Below are 11852 nucleotides of genomic sequence, written 5' to 3'. Positions count from 1 at the left end.
TCATCTAAGGTCGACGTTTTTGTTGAGAGGAGTGATGAGAGTGATTGCAAATTCGTATCAAATTCTGTATGAAAACCTTTTTTTCACTTTTGATTATCACATACATTTCAGATTCGTTGATTTCTCAGTCATCCAATCCAAGTGAATTTGAAAAGCGTCTGCACGGAATTTTAATGTGTTTCCTTTCGTACGCGTTATTACGCTCAATTTATTCTTTGCTCGGAAATAAAACAAATACCGTATGACATTTCGTTTTCTTGTCTTTTTTTATTTTTTTTTTATTTTCTCTTTTTATTGCACAAAAGCTAAACTTGCTTTAGCGGCATGAGCTCTTTAGAATGATTATCATGTTTGTATTTTGTTTACAAACAAAATTTAAATAAATCCCAGCAAAGCTATATAAAAATTACATTTTAGTTCTAGGATTTTGGAAATATGCAAAAGTGTGTCTAAACGTTAATCTAGAATGACTGATGAGTTTCTCAATCAAACGTATTTAATGTGTATGTAATGTGCGCGTCTTTAGGAGGAGGAGGGTGGGCGGGGTGGGGGGTGGGGGGGGGACAACTGTCATCTTCTTGACAGTTTTTCTCTCTCTTTCTTCGCTTTTCTTAAAACGACCTTAAGAGGTCATTTTTTTTTAATACTCTTGACGTCGGTACAATATTTAAAAGCTTCGTTATATACTGCGATAAGTCAATATATTTGTAGCCTAACCTACGGATGGAAATCCTACGAATAATTATTTGTTAAATTAGTAAAACTGGCAGCAAGAGCACATGGAAAGTTTCATGCTGACAAATTAAATGATAAAAGACAACCGTTGAAATTAACCATGTTTTTGTTTCTACTTAAACGTAAAAAAAGTTGACAAAGGGTAGGCTTATGTGGAAAAGAAATTTGTGAACGCTGTTGACTGCTCCTGCAATACTTAGCTAGATTAATTTCACTGTAATCGTACAAGCTTGTTAAATGGGGAGTATGCTTACTGTCGAAAAATTGCCGCACTGAAGATATCATTAATAAATACTAATCGCAAGGAGGTGATAATTAAAGACCATCCATTAACTGGAGATGGTTTAGCCGAGGCTATAAACATCACACATAGATCAGTAGACAAGATTTTAATCAATATTTTGAATATGACTAAGCCTTCGATAAGTTAAAAAAAAGAATGCAAATATCAGGTTTGGGAGGACACTGGCAGCTGTGGATGCATCTTTAGTTCACCATTGTGATCTATGTGATTTGAGCCTGCTTTCTAACTTTAGCCCCTAAGGCGCCAAAGTCTTCCAAAAGTATCTTACGCACTATGGACTCTATAGATTATTGGCGTCCATGCCTCTGTCCTTCCGTGCAACCTTTTCACTTAGAAGCACTTATTGTCTAAGAAATTTGCAGCTTTTGGTTAATTTTCTATTTCGACTTTAATCACTAAAACTATTTTTTTCTCCTCATCCTTAAGTGCATTTAGTTACGTGTAACTTAAACATTAAAATTATTTTGCTTCGTCACGCAAATTGTGACTATTTTTTTTTGCGATAGCATAGAAGTTTTGCTAAATATTTGCAGAGTTCTGTCAACTTTATGTAAAGTGCTTTGTATTAAATCCATTCAATATTGCAAATCTAGAGTGTGGAACGATTATTGATGATCAATTTATATAGCCGTCTTGAACAGCGTTATAACAGAACCAGCGAAACGTAAAATCTGAAAAAATAATAGTAGGTGAGTAAAGGTTGGAATAAACTAAGGCAGCGGTTTAAAAACTATATGGTGCCGTGCTTTCCACACGCTTGCCTGTCATTTGTTTTTAACCGCTGGATATACTACAACTATACATACCGCTGTAAGCATAGGTAGAGCCGGTGTAAGGAATGGTACTTTCACGGTAATCGTTCGTTGCGCACGGATCATAATTAAGAGAGTCATTTTTTGTATGCGTACGCTGTAGTCATACCACTGACTGCAATAGGCTTTTAAGGCCAATTCTTCACTCTTTATGGAAAACGAAATTAAAAAAAAAAGACTACCTCAGCTATTATAGGAAACGAGTGCAGAGTTTCGCCAAGAAGAGCTAATTACTTCGCCAGTCTTTTTGATGAAGAAGAATTTTGAATGTTCGTATGGGTTAGGCTTGCGGTCTCGGTGTTTTGGAATGACATACTTATTATGCGAAATGTGACTGTGCGTACAACTTACCAAAAGCAATTACTGGGTTCTGTGCTATTTCCGATGGGAACGGTGTTGTAATCAACCTTTTTAAGTATTGAAGAGTTTCAGGGGAAAAGACGTAGAGCAGACAGATTAGAAAATGAAACCAAAGCACTATTATTAATGAAGATGTTTCCAAAAGGCACCTTCGGTTTCAAGAATGGGTCAACAGCTTTGCTAGCTAGCACTTGGTCATAAATCGCTGCATTTGCGTTGCATTTAAAAAATTCATTTAAATTTCTTCTACCAGTCTTTGAAATATTGCACTGGTGTATGAGATTTTAATGCTCGCTTATGAAGAAGTAATAAACATTCTTGGCGAACACCCTGCGTTTGAAGATATTACGCATTCCATAACTGCAGTACCGCCCAGGCAATATAAGGATATTTCTGCAAGAACAGCACATGTGTGGACTATATATACGAGGATCGCGTAGCCAGAAAACTATTTACAAATTTTATATGAAAATTATGAAAACGAGAGGAATTTTTTTTCAAACACTTACCAGCAATAGCTCAATGACACTGGTGCCGATAATCAAGCTTGAAGTGATAAAGTGACTTAAAACAATCCCAACCATAATTGAAGAAAACTTTTTCATTAGCAGAGCGATTTCGTTGTGACGTCTGATAATGTCGGTCAATTTGGATACAATATCTGCTTCGCAACGTATTGCTCGAGAGTTTTTGGCTCGTAATGCTAAATACATTGTTGCATCCTTTACAAAATTAAATCAAAACTGACTGACTTACAATTATTTACGGCCAACGCGTCACTCAAATCCTCTTGCAGCATTTTAAAAAGTGTGGCAAAGTAAAAACAAAATCCTAAGAAGAAACCATCAGCACCGACAAACCCCGCAACTGTTATATAGCCATGCCAATGCGATAAAATACATGTGAAAGGATATATAGGCATGGCTAGCAATGGTTGAGGAAACCTAAATAAATTAAATTTTTTTTTATTTTTTTTTTTATTAATTTTCAACTGGGATATATGTATATGTATATGTATAAATAGCTTTAAAAACTTACATCATTCTGAAGGGCGTCTCATAAATAATATCTTGTTGATTCAAGTACAGAATCGCATTGCTGATTACAAGACGTACCGTGTAAGCGGTGCTGGTGTTGAACCCGAAAAATAATACTAAAGCAGCTAATCGTGTAGCAATAGTAAAAAATTTACGCTTTATATGCATATTTTTCATTGAACTTTGAGCTTCGGTCAGACGTCGCACTTCTTCAATGAGATGCTTATATTCGCTGCGGTGCCACCAGATGAAAAAGATTTTAATAAAAGACATTATGCTTGAAAGTACTGGACATAAGGCGTCTAGCGCTGTTTGCATATCAATCGTTAAATAATGAATGCCATAAGTAAATTCCGCGTAAGAACCATAACCCAATATAAGGAAATTAAAAAATGCCCAGCAAAGCAATGGCGTATTAAGTTTCGATTCAGGATAGAAACCAATTAAGCGTAAAGCAAATTTTGGTATTAAAAACAAATGCTTTTCCAACGGATAATCATCTCTTAGAAATTGCGGTATCATGATTGATTTTTCGTACTGCTAACAAAGACTGCGGTAAGTGTTTGTTAAGAGCACATTCGCTCAGGTATTTAAAGGACCGCGTATTTTCATTAGTGAAATTAGTGGGCTAGTGGGTGTGCATACTTAATTTACTATAATTATCTAAATTTGGCAGGCGTTGCAATGGTTATTGACATTTGGTTTTAAATTAACAACCGCTCTGGCGTTGAAATCCTCAATTAAGGCAATCAATCAATGATTGATAGATTGATTGGTAATTACAATACTTGCTATTCGTGCGTTGCCCACAATTATGTAATTAATTAATAATGAATATGTCGAATATGTTTCTATTTAATTTTGGATACATTAACATGACATTGATTTTATATTGTTCTGTTTCTTCGTTAAGGTCTTAAGCCTCAGGCAAATATTCTTTAAGAAAATATGTAAATAAACTTTGCCTAGCAAAAATATTCGAAGAAATATATAACGTTTCCTTGCAATTGTTATGTGTTAGAGAATCCATGAAAATCCTTAAGGAGTTTAACTGGAAATTTTCATGTTGATGTACTCCCTATGACGAATTTTTGTACCTTTGTGCTATGGCCATGGTTAAGGTGTTATGATCAATCATAGAAATACGCATACTGCAAGGACACACTTTCCATCAGATTGATTGCAGAACAGGAGCGAGGTATGTTTCTTTATTTATTTGTTACTTCTTCAGCTTTTGTTCACTAAATATTGTATCACTTTTCTGAATCCATTTTAAAAGAAATGAAAAGATTTTTTTAAAAATTGCGGTTTATGCATACAAAGGAACAAGTTTTAAAGCTTACAGAAAATTTGTTTGCAAGTCCTTTGCAAACACACAGCATAACTGGCAGCTCTCAAAAATCATTGCTTCTTTTCGCATTTGTACTTGGTACATTTTCCCTCTCTCGGAAATTCATTTCCTCTGGGAAAATCAATTAGTTGGAATAAACTGGATTTGGTATTTCCGTAGCAGAATTGTGTGGAAAGTGAAGGCTTGCCAAGCTCAAGATAAGCAGTTTCACACAAAAAGGCCTGACATTTGAAGCAGTTTTCTTACCATTCGTCTGCGATAACATGATTTAATGGCTTTGAGTACTGCCAGGGCGAAGCCTAAAATTTGTTTCATTCCGAAAGACTCTTTATACTTGGCATGTATGGACTGCACTCAACACATCTTCATGGCTACGTTCAATCAATCGGCAGTGTGGATCATTAAATATTTTTCCCTCATAATTGTGTTACTATATCATTGCTTGCTAGGTTACGGAGAGTTTATGCCAATTAAAACAAAAAGTACTCCTACGCTTTAAATCACGTTTATGCAATCACAAGTTATTCGAAATTTTCAAATTTAGTTCTTTTGCATCATTCTCGTCAGGCTAATTTATGCCAATAATTGACCAAGGTCAGTTAAGCAGAAGTAATATATTATTACTTTGTTCAAGATTCCAATTTAATCCTTTGCCGATTCTGAGAATTATTTAATACTTAATTTTCGCAGTGCTGACGGTTATTGACAGACTTTAAAATTTTCTAAATTTACTCCCTTGCTAAGCAGGATCTTTGTGTGTTTTCATATATTGGAAGCATTAGTGCATGTTACTGACAAAGGTGTCAAGTATTAAAGGAGTTTCAGTATTAGATAGTAATACGAGAAAAAGGAAATAGTGATCTTGCGCAATGAGTTGTACCAGCGTCGTCTGGGATTGGATCTAAAGATAGATTAATCTTTCCACTATCTCGCTCGTCAAATATGACCCTCATGATTTTAGAAAATATATGAACAATAGCAAAGAAAACCTAGCTGTCTACTGAAGTTTCAATGCAATCTTTATGAAATTTCTTTCATTTTAATTGGCTTCCGGCGAACTTGCATGAATTTTAAAATTTTCCAAATAGTCCTTGGCTGTGTTATTAAACTCATCTTGTTTACGTTACGGTTATTATTTTGATTTTAAATAAATTTCTGTATGCATCTAAGAAGACCATATGATAATAGTTACTTAAAGGAAATTGATTACAAAGACGTACAACTTGCATAAATGAATTGACATGCATTTATATATATTTTATGTAGATGTGTAATCGTATATTTAAAAGGACAAAAAATAAAACAAAATAGGAATGCACTGAAAGCAAAATACTTGAGGTGTTCTCTTTTTTGAATAAGCGTTTCATCGGCATCAGCATTTACACAGGTGTATAAATGTAAACACGTACACACATCCACATACACACACACACACACACGCATACAGATGACCGAACACATATTGTTTACAGTCACTTATAGACTTATGTGTGTATTCATCACTTGTACTTTATGATTTATTATGTATGCATTTGAAGAAAATTTGCTTTCCTTTTAGTCTCTAGTAATAATAATACAAAAACAATAAATTAAATCGCCCCAAGTTATCGTATCATCATTACGTAGATATATATTTACATTTGTACGAAAGTCTATTCAAGTATACGTATAAATAGAACTTAACATGACTACTCAATAGTACACCTTATACGTATGCGTTGCAAAATATTTATTTATCTTGTTATTCTTATATACGTAAGCACATGTATCCATATATGCTAAACGAAATAAACACGATCTTGCCGAATATATCGAACTATGTTTGCATTTTGTATTTGGATAACTGATTGCTAAGGTATCCAAACACACATATATATATATATATATACATGCGTGTATTGCCACCGATGTATAGTAACCGGTAGTTAACGAAACATGAAAATTTCGTCTAAGTCTGATATGTATGCGTGCAATGTATTGTATATTGTAACATTGTCCTTACACTGCACGCATAGGCTGCTCCACATTTTACGTATCGCTTCGTACATATTAAATATTATACGGTACATGCTACGTGCTACATATTATATATTACACGTCATGCATTATATATTAGATATTATATATCACATATTACGCATTACATATTATATATTATTTATGATATATCACATATAAAAATCACATATTACATAGCGTTTTAGGAATTTTTATGTAAACGTAAGCGCGAAACTTGTGCATAAGCAAAACACTCTAAGCATAAGTCGTAAACGAAATTGCGCTTTCTTATGTAAGGCTACACCTTTAAAACACGTTTTACGTGTATACAGTCTTGATCATTGATGTGAATGACCTAGATAAATGAATGACATATATATATTTCCATAAATCAATGGGTATGTAAGAGAACAGTCAGCATAGGCTGGCGATCAATTCGGACATTTTTGTTTTTTCCTCTCAATTCCGAAGATTTACCACGTGGACTAGAATTTTCTAGTAGTTTCCAGATTTTTAATCTGAATTTTCATAGAGACCGAATTTGTTAAGTAAGTCCAGTAAGAGTTGCAAGAAATTCTTTAATAAATTCTTTAGTCGGAGTCTCTGTTAGGCGTATGGCTTTCCTCAGCTAATCAGGTATTTTTTTAAAATATACCAACAAATTCGTTTTTCTATTAGTTGCTACTTTGTCTTGTAGGAGCAAGCTTGTAACTGTTACGGTGAGTTTAGGTTCTTGTATTGCCCTTGCATATATACAAAGCAAGTTTTTCTATATTTGTTGACAAATTTCCTACGCAATGTTTACGCTGAAAGTTAAATATATCGGATTTTAAATATATTACATTCAATTTTCATCTCATTATTTATCCATGTTAATCGTTTTAGTTATTAACAAATTATTAAACAGTTTCCATTTCATAATTACTAAGGCAAATTAAAAAAAATTAATTACAAATGTCATAACATGTCGGTATATTAATATTATCCCCTTCTTGAACCGGTTAGTAAATTTTTAATAACATAATGAGAACGATATGGTCTCCAACTCAGTTGAGATGGCCCAAATAGGAATATATTTAAAAAAAAAAAACAAAACAAGTGAACACATTCTAGTATACTTTCACCATTTCCTTTAATACGGTTACGCCTTTAATGATTATCCTAAATAAGGCTTTATGTGGGAAATGGTTGAAAGAGTGGTCCGACCCGAAGCACTATGAACTTTGGTCAAAATGGGCTTTAGTGTACCAAATTTCTTCAACACATCTCAAAAATTATGATCTGTCAGTGAAACACAAGGTAACAAGGCAGACAGATGAACAGACCAACTTAAAAATGATTCTGAATCAAGTCCTGCTGCAAACCTTGCATTGCAAGTGCTGTAGAGGATAACAATTGAAGTCAGAAGAGCACTTAAGATGGAACTAGCTTTACCTGGTATTAAACGAAAACTGGCCGAATTCTGAAGTGCTGGAAAGTACTTTCGCGAAGACAGATATCCTCAGCATATTCATGCAGAGAGTTCATCCAAATATTTCCGAACAACTGAAAGGTCATCTCAATAAGATCCCTTACAACATTTGTTAATGGAGAGCTTTTGCCCTCTTGTTGTTCTGAATGAAAGCGTAATAAATTTTATCAAAACACAAACTTAGAAGTTCTTTGATAAGTAGCTACTGTTTAATTTGTGATTGTTGAAGTTTCTCCCCTCGCTGTCGTGCCTCGAAGCTGCGTTGGGTTGCGGGGAGGACGTAAGCATTGCCCCCGATTTGCACTCATTCATTCATTCATTCATTCATTCATTCAATTAGATTTGTGTTATTTAATATTTCCGCAAACATGTGCAATGCAAATATTTCATAACATAAGTGCATTATGCAATATTTTTTTTTAATTAAAAAAATATTAATTAAAAGTTTTTATAATGCACTGACAATTCCTATTGAAATTTAATATTGTAATAAATGTGTCAAAATCAGAGCATTGCAATTGTAATTGCCAGCTATAAAACTCTCTTTCGTCCTTGCTGCAAATCTAATTTATATTTTATTTAATTATAAAATATATTCAATCGTTTAATTTATACGGCGGTTAGAAGAGTCACGACAATTCTTTGTAAATTTTAGCTTATTAGGGAAGTTTAAACAATTGAATCTGATATCACTCTCGATTGAAGGAAAAAAAAGACAATGACCGGCATTCGCGACTTGGATTTCACACAATTTTGGACAAGTTTCTCTGGCTTTGTTCTCCTCACCGAACATAAATGGCGAAAATGACGAAAGCATGCTCCGACTTTTCTTTCTATTTACCTAGCAGAGGCAAATTAAACTTTAAAATGGTGTGTAATTCGTTTACTTCCCATCCGCACTTGCTATTGGATGTGAACTTTCGAGAAACGCTTCGCAAATTGCTAAAAATAATCAAGATCGCTGAACTTAATATATTCGCCTGCAAACAATACGTTAGGTAACATATATTAGTTGTAGTATTTTATATGTTATTGATTTCAGAAGATAACCAGAAATAAAGCCGTGTAAATACGAACTCGACTCTTTTAGTCGTGGTAAGTTTGAAATCGATACTAGGTACCTCTGCTTTAAAAAATATTTTTTATTGCACACTTTTTCAAAATTGTATCGTTTTCTTCCTATTAACGGTATGTGCCTTGGACTAGTTTAGATTTCACGTCCAGTGTGCCGAACTATCTAACTGCTGCTAGGTGCTGTATTCCAGCTCACGATCTCTATGTCTAGGGAATTAAGGAAAATTTGTTCTATAGACGCTCCAATGCTTTACCTACAAGTCGATGAAATTAGTATGCAGTCATATTTCGATAGTAAATATAAAAAAGATGGCAATAACAACAGGTAATAAAAAACTTTGTGTGTTTAGTTACAAATAAACATAATTTTCAATATGAAAGTTAAGGTGGCTCAACACTTTTTTTTTTCTGTTTACATACGCCTTGGTTTTATAAATTCTTGATAAAACCTGAAAAGAAAAAAATTAAGTAAATTAAGTAAATGCAATGGTTTCAGTTCAGTTTATTAACATTGCCAAGAGATGCATTGGCATCACACCTTTACTAAGAAGTTGAAAATATATTAGGCCTAACACATAGGACAGTTTGGAATTAACTATCAATACTAATGTTTATGAGCGATGATTGCTGTTTATGTATATGTATATTCCAAAGGTTGTATTTCCAAAGAGTTCAATATGTGAGAATTAACTAATACTGTTTTATACTATTATTCAATGTTCGTTTATTGGAGTCTAACTGCAGTGACTAGTCGTTGAGATATCTCATCTCATGGTGTTTTGAATGCTCTTAACTTAGCATGAGGTGTATGTACATACAATGTTACCTGTTTCGCTCTCTACAATTTTACCTGTTTTAATATGCAAGCATTCACTTGCTGTTGGGGAGAAAACAAACACCCTCCCAGCTAACTTAAGGGCTTTGCAAATCGTACACATTGCCGTCCTTGCAAAGGTATACAGCGTTGTGTTATTTTGCAACCATCTCTTTGCAAAAAATGAATCTTTGATTTGTAAGTAATCCATGGTACGATATCTTCGGCGAAAACGTATGCACAGGAAGGCCAAACGTCCACGAAACTTTCTCATGCATGTCGAAATTGTTAACGAAATCAAACTGTTGGGTTAACTTTTATGAAGAAAAATGAAAACATTTTTGATTTTTATCAAAGCATCTCTGTCGACTAAGTTCTATGAACGGCAATATTTTTCTAAACAACCTTTGCAGGCCCGTAATTAAAAGGGTGAGATTATGCCGGAATATATTATAAAGCCGTTGTCCATTTTTAAATATCTAAATTTTCATTTATATACATATACGGTGAGGTTTGATGGTCAAAACGATTCCACTCCCTCCAACAAAACCGGGGAGCAAGGTTTCATTTTGGTTTTGAGCGGATGTCAGCGGATGTCTCCTCAGGATGCTGCAATGCTGTAAGTTGACAGCCTATATTGAGGACTCGGAGTTAGATTTAACCTTTCAGTAATTCTTAATCTCTTCTTTCAAATTTCTAAATATAATCAATATCTTCCTTTCTTCTTCATTTTCTTTAATATCGGTTTACCGTACTTGTTATTTTTTCCTGTAAGCTTCTATGAGTGCCTGTCTGTGTCTACCTGTGTTTTCAATTCAATTATTACGAATTTTCATGACCTCTGCGAACAAGTTCATTATGTACCCGATCAATTCGCAGAAAAAGTGAAACTTTTGGCATGAAATCTTAGTCGAAGTCCGTTGACTATACCTAGCCTTTTCTCTATATTAGGATTTAACTACTAACGTTTATGTAAACTTATGATTAGATTATAATTAACCTTGCAACTCACCTCAGCATTCCCGAGAACGCGCTTGTGGTCTAAGCGCGTCTCTCGTTTTGGAATCACACCGTAGATGGGCTGAATTAATTGATCTGCGTAGAGATGAAAGCGAAAGTTGGCTTTTATATTGAGGTTACACTTAGAGAGTCAATTTTTGGTTATTTGTTGTTTTAATTTTGCACAGCACTATGAACACGCAATGCACTGATAATTGTTATGTACGTGTTACATTTCCTTTACCAATTGAATATTTTGCTCCCTAAAACAGAAAACCTGCTACTAACAAATACGAACGCAATAGACAACAATGTATAACATTGTGTAACATAAAATCGTGGCTAATGCTTGATTAGTTTTAGCTTCAGTCGGAATTACAGAAAGGGACAAACGTTGAGGCTGCGAAAACATTCAAAATAGTTTATAGTGGTTTACCAGTGTTGAGTAAAACCTTTTTGACTTTTTAACAAACTTAATAATAACAACATATGCTAACACTTATGTAAAGGGATTTAGATTTGACGAATGCACACTAACCAAGAATACGTAATTTTAATGATTCGATCAGAGACTCGTCGCATAAGCCGATATTTTGCAATTAGTGAATGGCGAAAACTCTTTCCATTGTATAAATGCATTAAAATATCGTAATAGAAATTTAATTATATGAAGTAGGAGACTGTTATTTCGGATAATAACAGTAGGCCGAGTACTTGGTCTATGAATGAAAAATTTGAATATTTATCAATGATATCACATGAAAACAAAATTGACCTTTTAAGTGAGTAATTCTTATGAATATATTGGCATAAAGGCGAGCCAAAAAATTGACAGTTAGTTTATAGTGTACGTGGACCAGTAAATAATGTTTGCTATCCAATCGCTTGCAAACAATA

General features: G+C 33.9%; 1 protein-coding gene across 1 annotated transcript; it reads right to left on the bottom strand.

The window, feature by feature from the left end:
• Nucleotides 1-1659: 1659 nt before the first annotated feature.
• On the bottom strand, nucleotides 1660-3770 carry LOC119634127 (odorant receptor 24a). Its single transcript, XM_038028079.1, has 6 exons — nucleotides 3250-3770; nucleotides 2968-3155; nucleotides 2721-2905; nucleotides 2561-2659; nucleotides 1846-1998; nucleotides 1660-1710 (listed from the first exon to the last, which is right to left on the bottom strand). Exons 1-6 carry the CDS (start codon nucleotides 3768-3770, stop codon nucleotides 1660-1662), a joined length of 1197 nt encoding a protein of 398 aa, XP_037884007.1.
• Nucleotides 3771-11852: the final 8082 nt, after the last annotated feature.

This window comes from Glossina fuscipes, unplaced genomic scaffold, assembly GCF_014805625.2.
Source record: "Glossina fuscipes isolate IAEA_lab_2018 unplaced genomic scaffold, Yale_Gfus_2 2, whole genome shotgun sequence".
NCBI lineage: Eukaryota > Metazoa > Arthropoda > Insecta > Diptera > Glossinidae > Glossina > Glossina fuscipes.
The sequence above is the reverse complement of the archived record's forward strand: the minus strand, read 5'-3'. Positions and strand labels throughout refer to the sequence as shown.